This window comes from Zea mays, chromosome 4 (assembly GCF_902167145.1).
Source record: "Zea mays cultivar B73 chromosome 4, Zm-B73-REFERENCE-NAM-5.0, whole genome shotgun sequence".
In the NCBI taxonomy this organism is placed as follows: Eukaryota; Viridiplantae; Streptophyta; class Magnoliopsida; order Poales; family Poaceae; genus Zea; species Zea mays.
Window position 1 is genome coordinate 89,105,588 of NC_050099.1, and position 24,982 is coordinate 89,130,569.

At 44.1% G+C, this 24,982-nt stretch overlaps 2 protein-coding genes and 2 pseudogenes across 3 annotated transcripts; all 4 read right to left on the reverse strand.

Moving 5' to 3' along the window:
- Window positions 1–4,677: 4,677 nt before the first annotated feature.
- On the reverse strand, window positions 4,678–14,245 carry LOC103653496 (uncharacterized). 2 transcript variants are annotated; one of them, XR_004857782.1, is made up of 6 exons: window positions 13,394–14,245; window positions 9,840–11,425; window positions 9,677–9,761; window positions 9,478–9,552; window positions 5,117–5,287; window positions 4,678–5,024 (listed from the first exon to the last, which is right to left on the reverse strand). XR_004857782.1 is itself a non-coding variant. In XM_020552573.3 (2 exons), exons 1-2 carry the CDS (start codon window positions 13,921–13,923, stop codon window positions 11,290–11,292), a joined length of 666 nt encoding a protein of 221 aa, XP_020408162.1. In that variant the 5' UTR covers window positions 13,924–14,239; the 3' UTR covers window positions 10,784–11,289. The 2 variants fall into 2 exon arrangements, 1 of the variants encoding a protein (XP_020408162.1); XM_020552573.3 differs by lacking the exons at window positions 4,678–5,024; window positions 5,117–5,287; window positions 9,478–9,552; window positions 9,677–9,761 and having other exon boundaries at window positions 10,784–11,425; window positions 13,394–14,239.
- Window positions 14,246–16,118: 1,873 nt separating this feature from the next.
- LOC103653497 (bifunctional dihydrofolate reductase-thymidylate synthase-like) lies at window positions 16,119–17,111 on the reverse strand. Its single transcript, XM_020552119.1, has 3 exons — window positions 16,774–17,111; window positions 16,274–16,673; window positions 16,119–16,199 (listed from the first exon to the last, which is right to left on the reverse strand). The coding sequence occupies exons 1-3, from the start codon at window positions 17,100–17,102 to the stop codon at window positions 16,119–16,121; spliced, it is 810 nt and encodes a 269-aa protein (XP_020407708.1). The 5' UTR covers window positions 17,103–17,111.
- Window positions 17,112–19,210: 2,099 nt separating this feature from the next.
- On the reverse strand, window positions 19,211–19,769 carry LOC103655393 (uncharacterized; annotated as a pseudogene).
- A 3,223-nt stretch (window positions 19,770–22,992) lies between these two features.
- On the reverse strand, window positions 22,993–23,476 carry LOC103653499 (uncharacterized; annotated as a pseudogene).
- Between the last annotated feature and the right edge of the window lie 1,506 nt (window positions 23,477–24,982).

The window sequence follows — 24,982 nt, forward strand, 5'->3', positions numbered from 1 at the left end:
AGTTATTACCCAAAAGTACTCCCTCCAAGAGGAAATACCAGAAACCACAGTTATATTCATCATCAGTAACCATCATCATAAAAATATCCAAAGTTCTTATAATCAAATAGGATCACAAGGCTTCTCTTAACCATGAGCACGACTGATATACCAGTTTCTAACACTGCAAAGGTTGCACACTTTACCCACAAGTCATGATTCACGTTCTGCCCGGGGATCATGACTCCCCATTATCACTTCCAAGGTGACCTGGCAGGGTCTCACTACATAGCTTTTACAAAGATTCCCATGAGGTCATAGCCGCCCGTTAGGTTTCTCCAGTTTGATAAACACAGTACTTCTCCCCACATGAAGGGTGACTAACAAAACCAAAATCGGAAGAACCTCGATAACCAGCCTCGGCAGAGCAAGTACTATGCCCGGACCCCATTGATGGCTCTACGGCAAAGCTGACTACACCTCAAATTCCTCTAATTAATGAGCTAAGGGCGTCTCATTCCACCCTCATGGTTGTACTGTTATCCCGGGTGGTCACTCAACGAACATGTCGTTACGGAGAGGTACTTAGGAAACAACCTTATTCCCCTGAAGTATCACAAGATCATCATCAAGATAACATCACTATATCATAGATATTCGCATCATGTTCGTTGATTAAAATAAAGCAATAGCATAAAGCTAACCATAACAACCCAAATCCTTAGGTTTAAATAAAGTAATGTGTGACAGTGAATTATAAGGTAAGTAGGACATAATAGGTCAGAGAACATTTGTCTTCACTAGGTCATTGCTCAGGAAGATCTTCGGCAACACACTTAGGAACCATGGGCTGCTCGTTGTCTACGCAAAGCGATCATGCATTCAATACATTTGGATCAAGACAAAGAAACAATACACCAAACATGTACAAATCAAGTGAACACAAGCTCGGAAGAACAATATAGGCAAAAGAGGTAAACTTGTTCTATGGTGGATTAACACACCTAGAGGTTCGTGATTCTCTAAGTACTGCCTATCTTATGGATCACATAACTTAAATTCATTTATCTTAATAAATTACTAAAATTACACCAAGGATGGGTTCATATGATATTAAACTCACAAAGTTAATCATGTCATTACTATTAGGGTTTTCCCTTTTTAATAAATGAATCACTACTCTATATGCACCTATAGCCTAGGCATAAAATTACTACATGCAGATAGTGAATGATTATAATTTAAACAGATAGAGAATAATGTTATGAATATTTTACAATTTGAATCACTCAATTTGTAGTTCATATGAAAAAATATGAAATAAACAAGTTTTGGAATTCAAAATACAAAATTAGGTCTAATCCAGCGATTCACTAAAAGGTTAGGGTTCTTTCTGCAAAAAATACAGGGGCCTGCGCCCGAAAACCTGTGACGGCGATTTGATTCTTATAAAGCCGAGGGTCTCTTTAGCAAATCTACCACGCGAAGGGGTATCGGCTGATCTCGACCGCACGATCACAGATCAACGGCGAGGATTAGATCAGAGCGAGCGAGCGAGCGCGTGCACGGACGCGAGCGCGGGCTGACAAGCGGGCCAGGGATGTCAGCGACCTAGGTGCCAGGCGGACTGACCGGGCTGGGCCCAGCTGCAGAGCGCGAACGAGGGCACACACCCAAGCGGCCGGATCTAAATCAGACGGTTAGTATTAGATCTGGTTTAATTGAAGTCGGACCGTTAGATCTCAGGTGGACGCTTGAGATCTGATGACGAGCTCGGGCTAGGGTTGCCGGGCTGTCCGCGGCGGCACCACATGACTCTGCAGCGAAGTTTCGCCGGAGGCGAGGGCACGGCCACGGTGAGGGTCTAGGGCACTAGGAAAGGGCTCAGGCGAGCACAGGGTGACACGACGGACTTAGCCATCGGCACGACACCGGTGCAGAGGCACCAGAGGGCACGGTCTGTGGCGGAGGGGCCCGACGGCGGCTCACATCAACTCCGACGAGCGATTGCGCACGCACAGGGCCAGGGAATGTGAAATCAGAGGCATGGTGAGCTGAGTTACCTTGAGAGAGGGCTCTAGGGCGCTTGAACGGCTATAGGGACACGACGAAGCCTCGGGTCGGCGGCGGCGGCCTTCAGCTGCACGGTGAAGGTCCGGTGAGCGCGAACCGAGAGAAATAGAGTGGATGGGGGCAAACCAGAGGGTGTCTCGGGTTGCTGGTGAATAGGCGGAGCTCACCGGGGAAACAGACGCAATAGGGGCTCGACGACGGCCACGAAACGGCTGGCGGACCACGACAGAGCTCCATGGGTGTGCGTGCGGTGCGAGAGAGAGCGAGGGGGTTTGATGATAATGGCCGATCCAAATGTTGAACACCAGGGAGATCAACAACGACTAAGCATCAACAATTCCTTGCCATTGAGTGAACAAGACAGGCGGAATGTTGATGTAGCAGACTTTAGAGACACTGCTACAGTTGACATGAGATTCATGAACTGTTCTGAAGTGTCTTCGAACTCGGCTTCAGGCTTAGGTGGCACTGGTGTAAGCAAATCCCACAATTCTTGCATGGCATGGAGTTGAATAGTAAGCGCACTTGTGACCTTGGCCCATTTCTCAGCACAATACTGGCATACTAGTGTATGTCGCGCGCCCTGCGCGCAATTTCAAAACTCGGTTGTGTGGTAACATTGTATGAAAGTGAGATTGTTACAATATAAGTATTAGAAGTTTATGTAGAAGAAGGAAATCTGACGGGTTAGGAAAAGTGGAATAGATTGTACCTTCTTTTTCTTCATTGGTATCATCTTTTAATGAGCTCGTAATCATGTCTTTGTATGATGTAGCACAATTTAGTACATAGAGATAAATTGGAAAGCTATAACAGAGACTCTTTAGTTGTTGTCCTTGTACTCGATGTTACAACTAATCTCTCTCTATTTGTTATAGACAAATCCATACAAATTCTTTAGAAATATTTGTTTTCAGACACACATAGGTAGTGGGCTGCATATTTTAATATGTATAGAACATATTTTGTCAGTATTTATTTGGGCAAACCTTGTATCTCCATGGAAATGTTCGACGCCAAGAGAAATAATGAGTGTATGAGTACTTGCCTTTTTTGGTCTATTAGCAAAACCACATATCTGCAAATATTACATGGAAGCAATTTTTAAGTAATACATATGTCCCTAAACAACAGTAAAGTGGTGTAATGCAATGAATATTACAGTGGCAATATTAATAGTCCATGTAAAAGAACACATCATTATAATGAGTTTAGATGAAATGAAACACAATAAAAATTTAACGTACCTATGCAAAAGAAAGGTAGTACCCTTAGAAGATGTTAAACGAATAAACGCAACTCCGTGGAAATCATGGTATACATAGAAACAAAAGAAAAATATATAAATCTCCATTTCATTAACTAAGTTATTAATTGATTAATGATGTCTGGAACTTAAAAAAATAGTATGTATGCAACATACTGTTGCACTGCTAATAGTATTTATGGAATGTATTGTACTGTTCTACCGCAAGTGGACTTCTATTTGTAAACAGGAAAAAGATTTGGAAAATTTAGAACTGACGGAACCTCTACAAAAGGGACATCGGGAAAAGAGACATGTACCAAAAGGGTGTTAAACAAATGCCTTTTGGTAAATACGGTGGATAAATTTAATATTGCTTATAACTCAGATACTAAGGAGAAAAAAAAGATGCATTAGAAACTGTCAAACGAACAGGCACAACCCATAGAAGAATTGGACATAAAGATGAATAAGAAATATATGATCACTCATGCATTTCAATATGTATGGAACATATTGTGTCGTTGTTAGTATTTGTTTGGCGAACAGACTATTGAACACAAAGTAAACCATTAATTGCTGAGAAAAGGGATCTAAAGCAGCATTGTTCAATTAGTATGGTTAGAAAGAAGACAATAAAACAATAGTAGCTGGTAATGCTTAGACTTAATTATGTAAATGTAACTTGTAAGGTTTGGTTTACCATCTGTTTTAGTTTGCAGTTGTCAAACAAATAAGTATTTGTAACTCATTCTGCATGTGTTGGCATGCATGGAATGGTTTGGAACATTCTGCAAAGTATGCCATTCAGAGTTTCACATGTTCTCTTGACACTACTGCCATGAGTGATTCCCAGCTCGAAATCCTTTTTTTGTTGGTGAACGCTTACAAAAGTTTTGGTCATAACCCATGCGCGAAGAAGAAAAGGGAAATGGAAAGGAAGAAAAAGAAGAACTGGTACAAGCCTTCTCAAATCAACAAAAGTGTCTGCTTATAAAAATCAATGATGCTAATCAATAAAATAGAAGAAAATAATATGACATCATGATAAAATGATTGCATGAGCCACTCTGTTTTGGGATATATAAATGGTAAACACTAAAATACTTGTATGCGTCATCCTTAAATTCCCTGCTAAAATACTACATTATGTATTTACAATATAAACATATTTTTACTAGGTTGAAGTAATTCCTGGTTGCTAGATTTTGCAAGAAAAAGATCCAACGACATATGGCTAGACTTTGCAGTTCAATTGTTAATGTGGCGAAAGCTCCCAAATGAAAACAAAAAATCAACGACATATGGCTAGTTTAATCTAGGTGTGAGTAATTCTTGGCATTCTTAATCTGGCATTCAGTCTTTCGCACGATGCTCCCAAATGGAAAAAGCTCCAACAAACACCATACACAGGGAAGTCTAAATAGTCGGCTAGAACTGCTATTTAGCTATTAAAAAATCCATCAATCCAGGGTTTACAAAGGTGAGGGTAATCGTCATAGTCGAACCCACCAGATGCCGCAAAAAATAGTGCCAGCGATGTCCAGGTAAGCAAGAATAGTACCTAAGACTACCAGGAAAAACATGCGAAACCACCAAGAATGAAGCGCTAACCCATGATTCCCACAGCGGAGATGGGATTGTCGCTTCACCCCGCAGTGGTGTCATCATCCTGTTGCTTGCGGCGTGGCCCAAACAAAATCCGGTATGGGATGGTGACCGTAGCCTGCAGCAGATATCAAGAGCATTGGCGTCGAAGAAGCTGAAGAAGCAAATTGCGCGAAAGAAATCAAAGGTAAAGCGAAGAGGATTTCTCACCTATTCCTCGCTTGCTACAGCAAGCGCGTGTCGCAGCACCCGATGGCGTCTGCACAAAAGGGAGAAGTCCAGCGATGGAGAACCCTCACTGTCAGGCGCCAGTCGCCAAGTCCTTCACTCTTTCTTTTTTATTGCTAGTTGCACCAGCGTTCTGAAGACTAACAGTGCGTACTGAAAAGAATATTTAAGAAAAAATATTATCCACAAGAATAAGAGTGAACGGTGCAGCAAATTATCACCGTAGCAACGCTTGAGGAGAGGGGGAGGGGAGGAGGAAGAAGCTTCTGGCGGCTGACGTGCATCACAGCGATGGACGAAGCACCTATGGGGGCACCCAGGCCAGCGAGGCAGCGTTTGAGGCGGCGATGGGGACGGGAGAAGGAAGTTCATGGCGGTCGAGTTGCGTCGCTGCGAATGGACAAAGCACCTAGGGGAGCACCAGGGCCAGCGAGGCCGCGTTTGCGGCGGGGGACGAAGGCACCCGGACGATGTGTGAGGACTGGTTTCGTCGAGCGGAATCTCGAAGCTTCCGGGAGAGACTGAAGCACCATGGAAGGTTGGCTGGCTAGGAGATCCCGGTGACCATCAAAGCTAGATCCAACGGTTGAGTTTTTTCGCACTGACGTGGATACCTTCAGGAAAGCCGTTTTGAACCAGCTTTGTAATATAGTAAATAATAATGTATCTCGGGGTAATTTAATCTGAAAACATATAGTTTTCTATGCACAACATGGCATTGAACAGGTAATATGTGTACCTGTTCTGTATAGAAGCTGCAAGCTGTCCAAAACAGTTGTTCTTGATTCGAAACAGCGAGTAAGAAATGAGGTTTAGGAGGGATGTGTGCTCTGATGAGTATGGAAAAACTTAGCTGCTGACGTTTCCAAATAGTGAGTGGCTGCGAAAAAACAGTAAGGAAGAAATGATATTTGTGGGTCTATAGGTTGAGGAGGGATGTTATTGTGTCTGTACATAAATATGTATGAATGACCAACCACATAAACATGGTGATTCTACATTTCTCCAAGTAAGCATCGCATGCGAAAATTTCAGAAGTTGTGTAATTTGTTGAAGAATATGGAGAAGAAGCATGAATTAGGTTTATTAGTAAAGCATACATGTTTTGGATAGAAGTTGCAGGCTGTATAAATTGACTCCTAAAAATTCCAAGAAGTAAGTGATTGTAAAAAAGTAAGGAAGAATATAGGTTTGTGCTATATAGGTTGAGGGGGGTTGTGAATAAGAAAAAAATAAATGGTTTGTTTGTACATAAATGTTTTGTGTGAAGGCAAGGGTCTTCTCAAAGCTTGTTTATAACAGATTCCTTCGGTTGTAAGTAATACATATTAATTCAGTGCACAAAGCATCAGGAGATGAGTAAGAGGCAATCCATATGGTTATTATCACTCAGAGAATCAAAGTAAAACAAAAGGGCAAACCAGGCCTTAGTGATTAATCAATCATGATATGATATTGTTCTCTATCAAAATGAACACAAACTACATCACAGAAAATAGGTCAAGAGGTGAACTTACCCCTGAGTTCAATTGATTGCAATCAGTTAGCTACAGCCCCTTCAAAGTTCAGTGCCACAAATAGTGGCGTCAAAGTACTGTTGATGGCATGCACTTCAAAGTAGACTAGGTGGGTGCCCGTGCGTTGCAACAGAGACATATAATACCATGATAACTTATATATAAATAGGTATGTGTCCGTGCGTTGCCACGAGGTGGGGAGCATGGAGAGCGACATCTAGGCTACCAATATTGTATGTACCATGTTGTTAGGTTTGTTCTTCAGTCCTCTCTTAGGATTCCAGTAAACGGGACATTAGCAGGCAACAACCGGTCAGAAGTCAAATCCACTAATCTTAAAATCTCAATCACATATAGGGTGGTAACGAGCTATAAATTTTACACTATAAAATTAAGGATCAGATCGGATCAGAATCATGTTTTATTTTTATTCCCGGTGGTTGCGGCGGGTGCATGTCCTGCGTGGAAGACAGGATACTGGCAGCCACAAAAGGGTCCACTCTGGCCTCGCGGTAGGCGGAGTCGATCTGGTCGAAGGTGGCGCTGGCGAATGCGTCGAGCAGCCAGGCGAGCGTTGATGGCGGATCCTAAGCATGGAGCGCGGATGGTGGGCGAGCGCTGAGAGCGGGATCTGCGCGGGCGAGCGTTGATGGCGGTGGAGGGGATTATCCTGCTCGGTGTGGGCGGCCTGTGAGGTTGGTGGAACTAGGACGGTAGAGATTGGGAGGCGGTGGCATGGACGCGCCAGGCGCCCACTCTCCATGCTTAATTAGTAGTAGGGATAAGTAGTATAGATAATCAATTTGTGATTCTGACCATACATAAATTTTGTTATTTATAATCTATCTGTTTCACCACTACATTGCAACCATCAGTATCATGCAGACTTCGATATATGTCACGATTTGCATGGTCTCATTATTGGAGAGCACATTTCACACATACCGGAAGAAATTCCCTCGTACATCGTTAGTCATCGGACACGTACCACCATACGCTTTTGCTTAAACAAAAAGGTAAGTGTGTGTGTTTGCAAGACTAATGGTCAAATATCGTATAACCATAAAGTTAGAATACTATATTAATATATTAAATAAATTAATCCAATAGACATAGATTAACCCAATTAACATAGGATAAATAAATATCTAATTATAAAAGTATGAAACATGGTATAATCAATGTTGTTACTGCATAGTAAATATTCATACGAGACTAACACAATTGGAACAGATCAATTTGGAATTAAAATGGGGAAGTTACGAATTTCCAAAGTTTCTATGTATTTGATATAGGATTAATTAGGAAATCAATTTTATTGTTGTTTTCATGACAAAACAGACGTATTATGTGATAAAAAATAATATTATAGAATTATAGAAATTGGAATGAACTCATTTGGATTTAATATGAAATTTCCATGAATTAAATGGGTTTCTGCAATTATTTTTAAACTAAAAATCAATTTCTAAAGTCCTTTTTCCCTATTTTCTTTATTTCCTGGACTGCGTCCCAAATTCCAGAAAGATCAGAAGCCAAGCTATAAACATTTTTCTAGACTCAGTGAGCATACGGAGTGGACGGCGGGTTAAACACAAAAGTCGTCTTAGTTGAAGTTGTACACAATTCAACATGAGTCACGTTGGCTAGAGGGTGGAAGGCTAGGCATTCTGCTCAATAGATCCAAGGTTCGATCTCTGAGCAGCCACGGTTTTTTTTTTTTTGCGCGCGGAACGGGGGAGGGCAGAACGGCAGAACGGCCGACTACTCTTACCTTCTTAATAAGTAGTATAGATATCACAATGTACCTCCTAGAAGTGAGGATTGTCAACACTAAAATTGGGGAAATCCATATGTTGAGGATTTGGGAGGCAGTGACTGGGTGTAGCGAATGAGTTCCAAGGATCCTACGAGAGCAAATAATTTTTGTCCCAAGAATCAGCACTGTCTGAGTACCGATTATCACAATCACAGATAGCTAGAGTAGATTTGAAGGGAATTTAGAAAGAATTTGGGAGATAACTTAGATAGATGTCGGATCACGACAGATATTGTTAGAATGTTGAGTTCATAGTTCTCTCAATAGGCATATTCTCACCTTTATCTCACCAAGCACCAGCTATTCTTGGCTTGCAGATTTGTCTCCTTACGTACCCTCATCATCAAGCAATGGGAAAAGGAAAAGCAGGATCTAGTTTGCAAGTGTTTTTGATAATAGTAGATGTGTTTTGTTGTAATAAATTGTATTATTAACTTGCCCTCAAAATAATAGAAGCGTCATTTGTCTTTGAATTATTTAAAGATGGATGTATAGTCTGTTTTGAATCGGCAATAGATTTTTATCTATCATAAAACCTGATAGCAATTGTGATCTATTTTACCATTCCTTCTGTATGCTACGGTCTTTTTCTCTAATGAACACTTAATTGACCTCCTCACTTTGTAACTCAATGCAGAAGATGGAGTTTGAGGAGGTAAACTAAACTATGGCTGGACTCTACACACTGGATTAACAAAACTTCTCATATGACATTTTCAAAATACAGATGGTCTAGCCTAGCAAGTTTTCTGTAAATACACATATAAATTCTGAATTAGTAGTAAGCGGGTTCCTGAACGTTACTCTTAATTCGTCTTGGTTAATTAAATCTAGTTTATATTGGGTCTAGGAGTCACAAACTAACCATAGCTACGGAATGAACAAATAGGTCATGATGGATACTGAGAGAGGAGGGCCAATGCATGTGGCAAGCAAAAAAATGTAATGTCACTTTTCAGGTGTCTAAATGAACCATATTTCATGAAAGGTATTAAGGGACTCCTTACCAAAACCTGAAGGCAGTCTTGGAACCATGAGATTCTATCTAGACTAGGACTTGATGAATGTTCATCTCATTGAACCTGGGCAAAATTACAGTTTAGGTTAACATTTAGAACACAAAGAAAATAGATATAATGAACCACTCTGCACAATAATTTACAGATAGCACACTACTGATTTAATAAAGAAAAAAATCATGATTACCTTTAGAGGTCTCTAGTCAGAATCTGCCCATAGAGATTTTGACATGGCCAGCAAACTCCTGATGCTAATATTTGTTCCATTGAACCTGTAATCAGAGGCAGACATGCTAATTTTACTTCCAACATAAATAAAATATTTAAATGAAAGCAAGTCCAAACTATACCTTCTTTAAGGAGCCTCATCACCTTCAAATCTCATCCCTTCCAAACAGATATTTTATGGTTCTTTGCTTCAACATAAAAATAAAACAAAAACAAAAAGGATTGTAGAGAAGGTGGTAATCATACTATATTTCAGGAGGAGGGCTTTTAGTACCTCCATACAAAAACCTATGTATATAATAATAGAAAATATGAAATGTTTCTGCAACTCAAATAGCATGTCACTGACAGCTTCGATGAAAATATCTATCTCTCCATCATCAGGCATGTCTGTATTGCTTTCGATGCAATGTTGAAGCAGTTCAAAGATGTTAGGAGATAACTCATGGGATATACAAACTAAACAGTTCTGAAATGTCTCTCTTGAACTGTCATGTTTGGTTTTTTCATGCTGTACACACTCCATTGACACATCACTGTTAACAATAGGAGGTATTATCTTCCTCTTCGAATTTCTCGGTGGCAGCAGAAGCCAGCTTCTTCTCATCTGGCCTCCATCGGCTCTCAGTGGCCATGTCGTGCACAGCATGCCCCCAAGGATTATAAGGCAGTCTGCAGTCCATTTTCCAATCCAACCCGGAAGGGGTTAATGTTTGTTTGAAATCCCCACAAAACCCTTGGGAACAAACTGGACATGTTGGGGAATCTAACCTATAAGCAACTAATGTCAAAAAAACGCAAAATATAACAAAAAATGTAGTGGTCAATGGAGGGTAGGGTGTATTATCTTCACATTCATGACATGTCGGTTGATGTGTCAAACATATAACCATCGTTCAGTTGTCCAATTTCAGCAACTTTCTCAGTAGCTTGAAAATAGAAGTTGTATTAATACTGTAAAAGAACGATCAAATGAACCTAGACGAAAGAGAGCAGACTAAGTATCATTCCATAAGTTGAGAGGTTCGCACAAGTAATGAGGATATATTTCCTAAGACGAAGAAAATTTGGTACTCCATGCTATTGATGGTCAATTAAGTAAAATGAACACTGAGATGTAAACTAAAAATAATTTACCATCCATGCATAAGAGATCATGATTCATGAAGCTTCTGTAATTTACCGAACCAAGCTGTAGCTTACTAAACTGTATAAGTAAATATATGAATCTCAATCATATTCTGCAACTTTGACTTTGATAGTACTAAGTGAACTACCTCTTCCTCGTGTTCTTTTTTAGCTTCTTCTTTTCTTTCTTTTGATGTTCAAGAGCAGCCTCTCTTGCTGCAGCTTCCTCTACCCTGTGGAGTTCAACCTATTGCACAAGCTTCACCTCTTTTTCTCGATCAGCTTGGAGAGGAGCAAGATAGTCATCATCGTGCAATTGGATTACTGCTTATAATTATGAATAATGAAATAAATAAATAATGAGATGTCTAAAGAAGAAGAGTAAAATTGTCAAAGATAATATATCCAAGTGTCATTGCCAGATTAATGGGTCTTGAGGAGGATTTACCTACCAAAGAACCCAAACTGTGTATGATACCCTAAGTGACTTAAGTAGAGATTTAAACGCCACAAACAACACCTTTCAGGAAAAAGAAGGCCATCATCACTTCGTAATGTTGAAGACACAAGACGACTAATCCTGCAATAAAAAAATTGAACGCAATGATGCTTATGAAGTATGTGAAGGATAACTGGGAGCAGACTTTTTCATGATAGAACTTCACATAAAGGATGGTATTCGGAGAACATGTTATTCAGGGACGAAAACAGCGTACAGCAGGGAGGCGAGGTTGGAGATATCTTGTGCACCTGTGCAAGAGGGGGGTTGGGGGCTAAGGCACGACTCAGCGCGTGCCGAGGCAAAGCCAGGCGCGGCAGTAGCCGATAGGAGCCGGGTGCGGAGCGCCGCCTATGTCGCTGTGCGTGTTCACCTGTGCCTATGCTAGTCGAGGAGCGAGGCCGCGGGCACGACCGGCGCGTGCCAAGGCGAAGCCGTGGAGCACCGGGAGCAAAGATGGTGGCGGTGGGCACGAGGTACGGGGTGTAGTGTCGGAGGTGAAGATGGGAGCCTGGAAATCTGGGTGGAGAAGTAGAGATCCTCCTGGAAGCATCGCGTGACGAGGAGACCCGTCAAAGGCGAGGAAGAAGAGTATAGAGGAAGTTGCTACTGGGCGATCTATGTCCGTTGCTGGGAGATCGGGCGGCTGAGAGAAATTGCGGTGACGTGGACAGGATGGCGCACGAGAGAGCAGGCGGACGATCCACCATTGGACGGCCACGATTTTTGGAGCGACGTGGATAGGCTCGTAGATGCCGTTTTGAACCGGCTTTGTAATATAGAAAAGTCGCGAGCTCTACGATATGCTCGGAGCGACGTCGCCTTGCCGTCAGATGTAGAAGAATCTGATGCAGTAGTTGTGTTCTTGTCGCCAGTATTTTGTCCTGATTTCGCACAGTTCTAGACTGTGGGTTCCGGGGCTAGGATCTTGACTGAAACTGGCCATCACCACATCAAAAGTCACGACGGCGAGAAGAATCCGCCTCTTCCTGCAATAAGGCCAAAGCACAGGCAGTATCCAGGGTGCTGGGACGTTGAACTAAAATAACAGACTTAATTAATATCATCACATAAGCCATCTTTGAATCTCATAGTGTAGTACAAGGGATCGGTGTTGTGCCCATAATTGACTAACAGATCTACCAATTCCGAAAAACGATCAACATAGTCCCAGACGGATGAAGTTTGTTTGATGTGAAATAGTTTTCTGATGACTAATTCGTGTTGTTCTCTCCCAAACCTATCCTGGACTAACTGGCAAAATTGGTGTCAGGACAGAGATGGTAATCGTGGTTCAACAGATTGCAACCAACGGCCAGCGGCACCTTCAAAGTACATAGTCGCTACCTTAACCCAAACAATTGGTTCTGTGGCGTACATATCAAAGTATTTCTCACAGCGGTTTTGCCATAACTTGGGACTGGAGCCATCAAAGACAGGGAAATTGAGTTTAGGTAACCCTCCGCCATGGCGATTCAACAGGGGAACGTATCTGGTGCAAACCAACTCCTCCGTGCAACCGTGCAAACTTTTAATCTGAACCACATGATGTTGATCCAAGGGGGTGTGCGGGGGGGGTGGGAGGGGGGATTTGAAAAAATGTGATTAGCAGCGGGTGGTTAAGTGTAAAATTATCCACGTCCCTGTATCCATTGGATCAACATCATGTGGCCCAGATTAGAAGTTTGCACGATTGCATGGAGGGGTTGGTTTGCACCAGATACGTTCTCATTCAACGGGAACGTATCTGGTGCAAATCAACCCCTCCGTGCAACCGTGCAAACTTTTAATCTTAACCACATGATGTTGATCCAAGGGGGTGTGCGGGGGGAGTGGGAGGGGGGATTTGAAAAAAATGTGATTAGCAGCGGGTGGTTAAGTGTAAAATTATCCACGCCCTTGTGTCCATTGGATCAACATCATATGGTACTGATTAAAAGTTTGCACGATTGCATGGAGTGGTTGGTTTGCCCCGTGGATCCAAATCACTTCCTACAGAATGACCTGGCTATGGAAAGGAAAATAGTGGAGACGGGGGACGCCACATACCCGTGACCGGGAAGCGGCCATCGGCAGTCAGGATACCGAAGCCCACTGTCTCGGAGATAGTTTTCGTAGCTGGGCCCAAAACGATAGGCGTCGGAGTGGTCGACGGTGGCAGATGGGCGCACCGGTACCGCTCCGGTAGGAGCGAAGGAAGGCGGGGATCCGAGGAGGCCTGACGAAGTCGCGCCGGAACCGGGAGATCCGAGTACGCCCGGAAACCCGCCGAACACACCTTGGAAGCCTACGACCTCCATCCTGGACGCCTCCGAACAGAGCCGATCCAGGTTCGTCTTCATGGCGTCGAGGGAGGAGTCCACTCGGGGGCGCCAGCAGTCGAACAGCTGGACTGCGGACTCTATGGCGGTGAGACGAGAGCCGGTATCCACCTCGATCTGGCGCAGGCGGGCATCAGTAGCCGCGTCGGACGCCGTGAGGTGAGCTTCGACATCAGCGCGGAGCCCGGTGGAGAAGTTGGTGACGGATCGAGCCGCATCCGTCGCCGCGGATTCGAGAGCGCCACCCCCGTCTCCCATTTGTTGTCGAGGGTTTGGAGCCGTTTATCCAATTTGGCAAGGACCTCCCGGGTTTGGTTTTCCAAGGCAAGAGTGAGGGACGCATCATCAGATGGAGATGGCGGCGCCATGGGACAGAGCAAGGAATCGCCTAATCTGATACTAGTTTGTTAGCAGCTTGGATAGGAACGGAAACGAAGGATACAAGAAGAGGAACATGAATGTAGTTTAGGGCGCGTTCTTTTCTGCAGAAAAATTGTTCCAGTTGATCAAAACTTATACAAAAGCAATTTAGGCTGGACAGTTCCTGTGGCAGAACCTCCCAAATTATTTGGCCCACATACACCTGTCCTTATCTTAAAGACCTCAGCCGGCTATGCATGTGCACCAGATAACTTTACGGGATCTGTCAAAGTGCTCCAAGGAACTCGGATAAACCACTTACAACGAGTACCATAGGATAAAGTAAACACAAATCACACACCAACAATTTGCAGCGGAAATCTTATTACCAAACTAGTTAGTTGCTCGTGCGTTGCAACGGCAAACAAAATATTCGATAAAATGTTAATGGTACATCTGGAGGAGAAACATGAAAAGAAACGGGTGAGATATGCAACAGTTAGAATGTAAATATTAGCTAGCAAGTTTACACAAGAATAGAATACAACAAAATTGAACATTAGCAGCATGCATTGCGCCCTTGTTTTTGGCATCTATCATCTACAACCGAGTAAGTTACACAGTATTACTGAATACAGATATAAATTTTTCTAGTAGCCTCATCCTTCATTCTCAACAAAATTTTCTAGTAGTCTCATCCTTCGTGAGCCTTTGGTAATACCACCTAAAGGCATGTATAAAATATGACAAAATACATAAAACAACTAAATCACAAGAAAACACTTAATCGCAGATAGAGCCCATAAAATATAGTATGAACCAATGAGATGTTGGGTTGACCTTATATAAATATTATGGGATCCACAATTCCACATCATGTGCAATAGATTCTTCCTTACGGAGGAATATACATGTAAATTAAAGATCTTACATAATGAGCAGCTGAAGGTAGTTTATTGCCTTAAGGGCATGTGCTCTTGTGGTTTACACCAGTATGTGCATTGGCATTTCTTTTGCAGAAGATAGACAAAAATGTTCCTAAAACTCCTATATTTCATGAATCTCGATGAGCATATGAAGGAAATCCATGTATGGCGTGTTTGTCATGTTTGTGGGGCTTCTAGTTCAATTTTCAATAAAATAGAGAGAGACGAACACTACTTTAGTTTGTTTTGCGCTAAGGAGCATGAGCAATTGCAGCCCCCGGGGCCTGTTCGGAAGCTTTTTTTTCTTTTTGCAGCTGCAAACCCCAACACAAGTTACTGTTAGGAAATGACTGCGGCAACCATCAGACACCCACAAATACGTACGCTCATGAACACGACACAACGACACCTTCCGGTCGGCCTAGCTATCACTGCACACCTTTGCATTTGTTGAGCCACTGATGAACCAAAGGAGTTCTTCGACAACACCACGCCAAAATACCCTCTGTTAAAGAGCACATGTTGTTCCATTAATAAAGAATTGGTAGCTAAATATATGGTAACATATAATAGTTCTTCAAACTTTATTTTGGACTTTGGATTGGACTCATTTAACGTATGGTGGCCTTAAGGCTCTCTGTTCACATGTTGAGGGAATGTTGTACAGGTAAGAATGTTATATAAAAGAAGAGTTACAGAGTGGTAGAATGTTTGAAAAGAATGTTGCACTGGATCAACATATCTGTGTCCAGATAACAATAAATGCGGCGCATAAGAGCACTATTAACACAATGAACTATACGATCAAATGTATTCATGGTCTCACACAATGTCTATCTTAATAACATATCAATAAGTGTATAGCTATGTCAGATAAATAATAACTAAACTATAGTAGATGATCCAACAAAAACTGAGAATTCAGAAAAGAGAGTATGGGAGTCATAAAGGAAGAAAATTAAACCAGTATCAACTTGATTGCAAATAACATAACAAAAGGAAATAAAAGGTCAGTGCAAATTTAATAAACATGCATTTGAATTAACAAGCACAAAGCATTGAAGACATACAACTTTGTAAACACTGATTTGCTTTTGTTTCTTCTTATATATCATAAGAAAACTAAACAATTTGCAGCACATTCCTACTGCAAATTTTGACTCACTGTTAAATCTGAAAACTACAACATATATGTTTGCGTACCTTTGTGGTCAGCAGAGGAATTTTTTTCCTTAAGTTGAACCGCATCTAATAAGAAAATAAAAAAGAAATTATTTTTTCCTGGTTGATCAAATTGAATATTCGAAGTTAAGGAGAAATACCTGACACCCAAATTTTGACAATGTTCCAGTTCCTGTCCTGTCGTTTTTCTGAGCACCAGACCTTATAATATCTTCAACAAGATTGAGATATTGGTACTCCTCATGGCGGTCATATACCATCTTGGGGAGAAAAGAGAAATTCTCTTTTTCAAATTTGTCATTCTTGGTATCAACCTCGGTTGATTCCTTGCCATTTGACTCATGAGTTTCTGCCACTGACTTTCTAACACGAACAAAAGACACAAACAAATGCCTAATGTTGCTCTCTATCACCGGGAAAGATGAATACCATGGCTGGAACACTGAGAAGTCAACCGGAGGGATGAAAGTGACACACTCAATGCTCGACTGAATGTCAGTTAGATGGATAGCCTCACATGCAGGTCCTTTAAGATATTCTCTACAGAAAAATATTCCAGAAGGGTGAATAGCATTGCAACACATGACATGCAGCAACAGAATACATGTACAATATGTTGTTCCAAAAGGTAATAACTCACCTCAGTACCTGTCCGCCTCCTATAACAAACACTTTCTCAATTGATAAGCAATATGGAGTTGATGCTAGCAGTTCTAAGGCAGACTCCATACTTCCACAGATAACAACATTCTCTACTGTTGCAAAATCAAAAGTACCAGATCGAGTAAGTATGACATTCAAACGACCAGGCAATGGCCTTGACTTAACTGGAATGCTCTCCCATGTTTTCCTTTCCATTATAACTGCATTCTTTTTGACAAGATCAGATGTAGTTAGTGTAAGCTCTTTAAAGAATTTAAGATCACCAGGAAGCTTCCATGGCAAGACCCCATCCTTCCCAATGCCCATGTCACGAGTGCCAGCCTTTGCATATAATACCCTCTGTTAGTGTCACTGAATACAAGTGAGCAGTACCTGCACCTTCAGGATACAAGTGAGCAGTACCTGCACCTTCAGGATCTTCCTCTATCTGTCTCAATTTTGACTCATTGTCTGCAAAAAAAACTGTGTTACAAGGGGATGCAAAACATTGTCCATAAACTCAGGATCATGAACATTTATTTGCAATATGGATGTATCTAACAACTACACAAATACCATCTATTGTAGTTTTGCACGAGACAAAACAATCGAAGTTCTCCTTGACTAACTGTTTTTTCTGCTGTGTTCTCCCTTTGAGATCAGTTTTCAAGGTGAGAGCGCCAGCATCTAAGTCAGCAGCGCTCGTGTCTTTGTGGACCCACGAAAGGAAAACTTTAGGATCAAAATTTGGAGATGAATAGATAACTTTGTCTGCAAAAGTGCAAAAAATATACCTCTTAATAAGCATGAATCAAATGCAAGAAGAATTCCTGTAAAACCATCAAACCTACCTCGCATATTGGGGTCTAAACCTTGAGACTTCTCCCTTGAAATTGGAGAACTTACTGAAGCGTCAGTGATCAAACCGCAGGGATTTATCATCATATTTTTCATACAGTTAGTTGGTAAGTCCTGTTATAAACTTTGATATATTAACAGCACAATAACTTAGAATAAAGAAAATAGAATAATACCAACAAAAGAGAGGGAAGAGCATTTCGAATTCCATACCCAAAACCTGAAGCCTCCTACAGTGAAGGATTGCAGTTGCAGGCTGCTGCAGGTGTTGCCTTGGCCCCTAGAGCGTGGTCTTGGCCCTTGGACCGGAGATTTCTCCTGCTGCTTCTAGCCGGCAAAGGGCAGGGTTGGCCACCATCGATCTGCCTTGCGCATTGCACCCTTACCTAGCCCGCTAGCTGCCTTGAAGCTGTCCAGTCGCCGTTATGTAGGTTGTGTTGACACAACATTGCGTCATTGCCTGGCCACCTTGGGGCTTGTCAGTTAGGGCCTAGCTGTCTCCCGCTTGAGTGCCGGTCGAAAGAGAACTGATGGATATAGTAGTTTTACATGAGGCCGTTCTTGCGCTGGTCACTTTGGAGCTGAATGACCTGCAACGGATAAACAGATCAGTATACCCACCAACCAGCAGATACCATTTTGTGAGCTTGAAACACGTTATTCTCGCATCTTACCAGGCCTAGCTCTGGGTCCTGAACTACAGTACCATTGTAGCAGAATTCCTTCTTTAGATCAAAGGTTCTTGTTATAGCTGAATTCTTTGTTCAGACCCTGGACTGTAGTCAGACTCTTTCTATCGTTGCGCTCTTAGATGCGCATATGCACATAATCCTTCGTTCCAAGATCAACACCAGACTCCTCAGCATTAGCCTTAGCAAATGGATCTATCAGAGACAATACCATACCATCAGATGCATAATAATACTAAGTATGTTCAAGATGAACTTCATGTTATCAATCTATTCAGCTCAAACGAGGTGACAATATTTAATTTCAATTCAGTTTAGCTCTATTTAAGGATAAATCAAACGGCATGTTTATTCTGAAGCCCACAGAACCAATAAAAGAGCTAATAATTGCATATGATATTCATTGCTTTGAAAATGTGACTGCATCGGTTTTAGGAATTGGGATTCAATAATACAGTGATGCATTCTAGATTTCTACCATAGTGGAGAAACCAGAAATGCTCATAAAAATTGGACAGAGTATCATGACAATGAGACCTTAAAATATCCCGAACACCAGAAACAGAGCAATGTAACTACTGACTTATGATTTGGAAATGAATGAAAAAATAGCATATTGAGAAGGATACCTGGTCTTTAGGATCAGGCAGAGAATCAATCTCAGAGTTGACAGTGACCAATTATACCTCATGTTTGTGTTCACGACTCTTATTACCATTGAAAACTTCAGAAAGTAAAGGTACTTGTCATACATGTTCCTCTAGTCTATTATCCAGCTGATAGTCAAGATACTACTACTACGACTCCAGTGACACTAACAAAATGGTTAACCCATTCTCATATAGGCCATAGCAGCATATCAAAACTTCCGCGCATCGGACCACCAGATTACCTCTTGAGGTTAAACAAGACCACTGCGATGCCACCCGTGGCAGCTGCTCCAGCAGCCGCGGACCAGTGCGGGAGGCACCACGCCATGATCCTTAGGCGTCCCGGCCCTAGCAGCAACAGAATCACATCCCTCTTCCACGCCCTTGCCCTCGGCAGTGGCGGAACCCTTCAGGGTCTCGATCTCCTCCTCGAGGGCGGCCTTCTCCTGGTACGCGGTCTGCAGCTGGTCCCCGAGCCGTGCACCCCTGCGCATCTCCTCCTCATGGCTAGCCTTCTCCGCGGCGAGGAGACCCTCAAGGCGCTCGACCTCGCTGTGAAGCGTGGCGGCCTCGCTCTCGTTGGTGATAGCAGCTTGCTCGGCGGCGGCGACCTCCTACGGTCTGCGGCGACGCGGTGGACGTGGATCCGAGGATGCTACGGCAGAGGACTTCATCTTGGCGTGGACCTCGAGGTAGACGTCGATGTAGAAGAGGATGTCCTCTCCGGGGAGGTGGGTCGACGGCAGCGAGTACGCCGAGTAGCGCGGTGCCGATGGCGGTGCGGGGTCCGACACCATCGGGCTATCATCGGGAGCTCAGCAACGAGCATCGCGCGATGCGGGGCAGGGGCACGATATCCTTTGGATTCAAGCCAGGTGTGCTTTAGGTCGGGGCTAATGCCGCTCGATTGGTGGTAGCGCCTCCCACCATCCCCGCACGTGTAGGCTCGCCTCACCGTTCGGTGGCTCAATCGGTCAATCAACCGCGGACACCACCACCAGAGGCTCATCGGCTTCGATGCGGACGGAGGGTGGTCCCCGTCGGCGTCGTCCAAAGTCAGGTTCGAGGCGCAGGCGCACGATGGCGCGACACGGCTGCTCCTGACCCGGTGATGGGGTTCCCGGTTCTTGGACGGCTCCTTCAACTGAGAATGGGGGCAGCTGAAAGTGAGCGAGGATGGAAGGGGAGTGTGGCATGGGGGCGACGATGGAAGGCAGGGCGGTGATCTTTCGTACGACGGAATCAGGGCGTCGAAGCGAGATCTGCGGGCATGGCTGGCGGGCAGAATCAGGCGGGCGCGGCCCGTGGTATGGGAGAGGGAAATGGGATTTCGGGGGGCTGGGAATGCCGGCTGCCGCGGAATCGGATCCGATTACGCGGAGAGGACCTGAGCGGAGGGAGAGGAGGGCGTTGATGGCGGCTTCGATCACGGCTTCACGGAGCGGAGCGAGGGGGAGGATGTCGGAGGCAGAACGCGCACCATGTGGACGCCTACGCTGCATTCTTAAGAGTATTAGAGATTTTACAAGTTACATCAAGTTTACATTGCACATGATCAGAGTGATTACCAAAGTGATTCAAAGAAATAACTTTGAACTGTTATAAATTATTTTTAGTTTTAAAATATATGCTAGCTTAATGGACCATCCTCAATAAGAAGTATAGAATGGTTACTTAGACTTATAAGAAGGCCGAGCCCACCGGCACTTAACACCATCATCAGCAGCACAAAACTATAACCTGAAAAACAACAGGGAATAAAACCCTGAGTATGGAATTACTCAGCAAGACTTACCCGACTAAAGAAAAGACTCTCAAGGGTATGCTGGCTATAGGGATTCAAGGTATGGCTTATTAAGAATCAAAGACTGTTTTGCAGAAAAGCTTACTATGAGTGGATTCTTATGCCAAAATTTTACTTCACAAGTTAAGTACTTTTCCTGAATCTAGATTTTCCTAATCTAGAGCATTCACTTGTCCAGGTCTAACTTTTTTTACCCAAATTCTTATTTTACTTGTAAGATACGATGAGTGGTCAGTGAGTTGAGTCTCCATAACCGAGGAGCAACGACGATTCGAACCGATTATACCCAGCTGGGGATCCCTAACCACACGACATATGTAGCACTTAACCCTTGCATATGTCAACCGTTCGCACAGATCCTCCACAACGTGAACCAGTTCGCGCTACCCGGGAGCACAGTACTCCTCCATCCAGCCTCTAGCCAGGAGGGTACACGCTACTCCCACCATCTCCCATGCCCAGTGCGCGGTTGTCTTTTCACATATGGAATAGCCAGGTTCGGGCTTACCGGAGCATGTGGTTAGTTGCAAAGTCTCACCTCATCAGGCCTACATCGAACGGTCCTTAATCGACACAGATGGGCAAACTTTCTCGCTCAACGCCTGGTCTCCATTACATATTATTTCCCAAAACTTGATACCTGAGAGAGGTACCCTACTTGAGTGATGAAATCATCGTGGCCACAATGGCTTCATCATCACAAGTCATTTTATTTCACAAACTCCCATACCCCGTGTTACACATCATCTTTTAAAAGCAATCCTAAATTAATAAGCAGGGCTAAGCATTACTAAATTTTAATAAAACGGGTATTAGGGTTGTTTAATCAAGGAAGGAAATGCATCAACGGTTTAGCACACAACTCCTATCACCTAATGCATCAAACAAGGTGATAAAGATTTTAAAACAGCAAGGAGGTGGCAAATGCACCGGGGCTTGCCTGGGTAACACTAGGTTAGTGTTGTTAGACGATGTCCACTTGGCGACCAGCCTTTTGTGTTGGCGCTCGTTCAGATTATCCATCTTCAGGTTCGTCCGACTGACAACATCGTCTTGCGGAGATGTTTAATCTCTACATTATTCTGTGGTCGACTTGGGTTGTCTCCTGCATCACGTGATTAAGTATCGTACCTAAATGAAATGCATAATGCACATGTATGAATTTAAGGAGGAATATCAATTAAATAATGCTATACAGGAGGGAACTAAACACTTAATAGCGAGGCGCAATACAACTCAAGCAAGAAACTATAGCCAGGCATAGGTTCTATGAACTTTCTAACCCAAAATTATAACCTAACTTAAATAGCACGCCAACTAAGCAAAGCAGCACGCTAATTTTAAGTCTAACGGATAATACATTATAAAAAGGCATAGAGCCTTGCGAAACTACATTCTCCATAATCTCGATAATTAAAACACTTATACCTCTTCTACTATGGGGTTTCTCGTATTTCGACTGAAATCGGCTCGCTAACTCTACTCGCTTCCAATTTATTTAGAAACGCCGCACACTTATCTAATATTTTGACTAAAAGGAATAACAAAATGTGCGTCGATATTAGATTTAGCTCAAACCTACTACATCGATTAATGAATACTAATTCGGACTTTTCGTCGATCACACGTTAAATATCGCAATCTATTCCACTAATCCATTTATTAAAATAAAATAAAATAAAATAACAGTAGCAGAGAATCAACTTACCCTACTAAAATCCGATTTGAAACCACGAAATCGATGGCGCTATCCGGTCCGCGCAGAACACCAACACCTAACTAGCGTTGCATTGGCGGTTTCCTTTCGTCTTCTGGCGCAACAACGACACAGAAAAACTACGTCGCGAGGAGAAGCTCATTAGTATTCCATTGACGAATAGATAGCGCGCGAGTCACAATGGGAAAGAGCTCGACGCGTCAAAGCATGCGAAGGCACGATCGGTGATGTTGTTGTACATGATGCGGAGATGTACGACGGTTACATGGATAGTGTTGGGAATGGCCGAGTCCACGCAGAGCTCCAAATCGACGACCACCAGGACGAGCTGGGACAATCGGACCTGACGATATCAGCTAGCTGGAACGCTGGGAAGCTCGGCAGACGTGACCAAGAAAATTGGCGAGCGTACGCGGGGCGAGCTCCATGCTAGCAAGGCCGACACGACCAACCGGAAAGAGCTTTTGGAATGCGGTTAGGACTAGAGACGGACGCACGGCTAGAGACCCAAGTATCCGAGATCGACGAACGGCAACGCGAGGAGCAAGGCGAGCTCTACAGTATCGGCAACGGCATGGCATCGACAAGAACACCGTGCGCAACCATGGGCGACTTGGGCGAGCTGGGCGACGACGCGCGAGCATGGGCAAGCACGGGCATGGGAGGGACACCGAGGGAGCTCGACATGGCCGAGCTCGGACTAAAGCACGCGCGGCAAGGTCAGTCGACGGCAAGCTGAAACCACCGGAGGCGAGGGCGCTTGAGACCGTCTAGTGAGAATCGACGGTCGGCCATGGATGGAGTTTAGCTTGGGTCGGGCGAGATTCGAGCTGGGGAAAACACCGGCGAGCCATAGCAGGGACCAAGCAGAGGAAGCCGCTCGGCGAGGTGAGATAGGTGGCACACCGGCTGACCATGGAGGGGTCAACAACTGGTTCACACATTTTGCTGAACATGTGGTACACAAACTCGAGCCTAGGCATGAACGCGAACTAGAGTAGCACAGAGCGCGGCCAGATATTGCTTCTGCAGACCTGCACGATGTCCCGATGGTGTTTTCTGGTGGCCGCAAGATGAGCAAGAGCGCCGGAGGTGCTTGGGGCAGAAGCAGGGTCGAGCAGGGAGGGATCCACGACCATGGGCGTCAAGAGCCAGCGGCGTTCGACGTCGAGGACCGAGGAGGGGCGTAAGCACCATGGCCAAGAAGATGGGGCGACCGCTGGTGGGAGCCTAGCTCCAGGGAGCCGCGCAAGGGGGAGCTAGAGACCGAGTTGGGGGTGGACGCGAGCTCTAGTAGGGAGATGCGTGGGAGGATATTCTGGGCGCCATGAGGGAGCCGCAGGGGAGGAGCTTGGCTGGGAAAGGGATGAGGGAGGGGATCCGAGATGGGGTAGGGATGACCGGCGAGCTTGCCATGGGAGGGACTCCGAGCTTTGGCCGACGTTGGTGACGATGGAGTAGAGGGCGCGATTGAGCAGGGGCAAGCACGAAGAAGACGAGCTTGAGGCGGACACCACCGGCGAGAAAAGGGGCATTAGAGGGATTCACCGAGAGGAGCTCAGGGCTGGAGTGGAGGGAGGACGCGGCCATGGCAGGGAGAGGAGGAAGCTGCGGCCAACGAAAGGCAGGGGCGCGCGGCGATGGAAGCTCAGGGAGGCGAGCAGAGATGGCTGGAAGATGAAAGCGCCGCGCGGTGAAGAAGACACCGCGAGGGAGAGAAAGGAGAGACCGCGGCAGAGAAAGGAGGTCAGGGCGGTGGATATTTCTGCAAAGATGAGGGGCGAACGAAAAAAATCTCCACGCCCGTGGGCGGCAGTAAAATATCAGAGGGAAGATAAGCCAGGCACGCATCGCAAGAAAAAGATCCAGCGCAGGATATTTTCAGGGGAGAGAGCGGTAGAAAAATCAAGCCGAAGAAAATATCCGCGGCAGAAACTCATGTGCTCGGATATGGACAAGGAACGGAGAGTCGGTGGGAAATAGAGAGAAAAAGAAACAAACTTTTTCCCGATTCCCGAATATTCGATCAGAGAATAATTCGACAATGAGCTGGCGCATCGTTTTTCTCGGACAACACGTAAACAGATAGATTCCATATTTAAGATAACACTAGTTTAGTCGAAATCAAATAAAAATTTATCCGTCACCAAAACACAGTTGATTTGATTATCCTACAGTGTGGGCTGAAGAACAAATTGAATCATAACCTCGCGCACGATTTCGCGCGATTCGAATTATTTTACCTCGAACATTTTAGTCATCGAGTTCCAATTAACTTGCCCGGGATAAAAATCATCCGAGTGGGTCGGGCTTCCGAATTCGTATTCGCGCGAGCGACGAATTTTAAATAATCACCGGACGCACCATTTTTTAGAACAAATATGTTCCGAACAGCACAAAAATTTAGGAAGAGCCCGGATAAATAAAAATGATGTCGAACTCGCGACAGACGGAACAGATGCGATATTAAGATCGCGATAGGCAAAGAT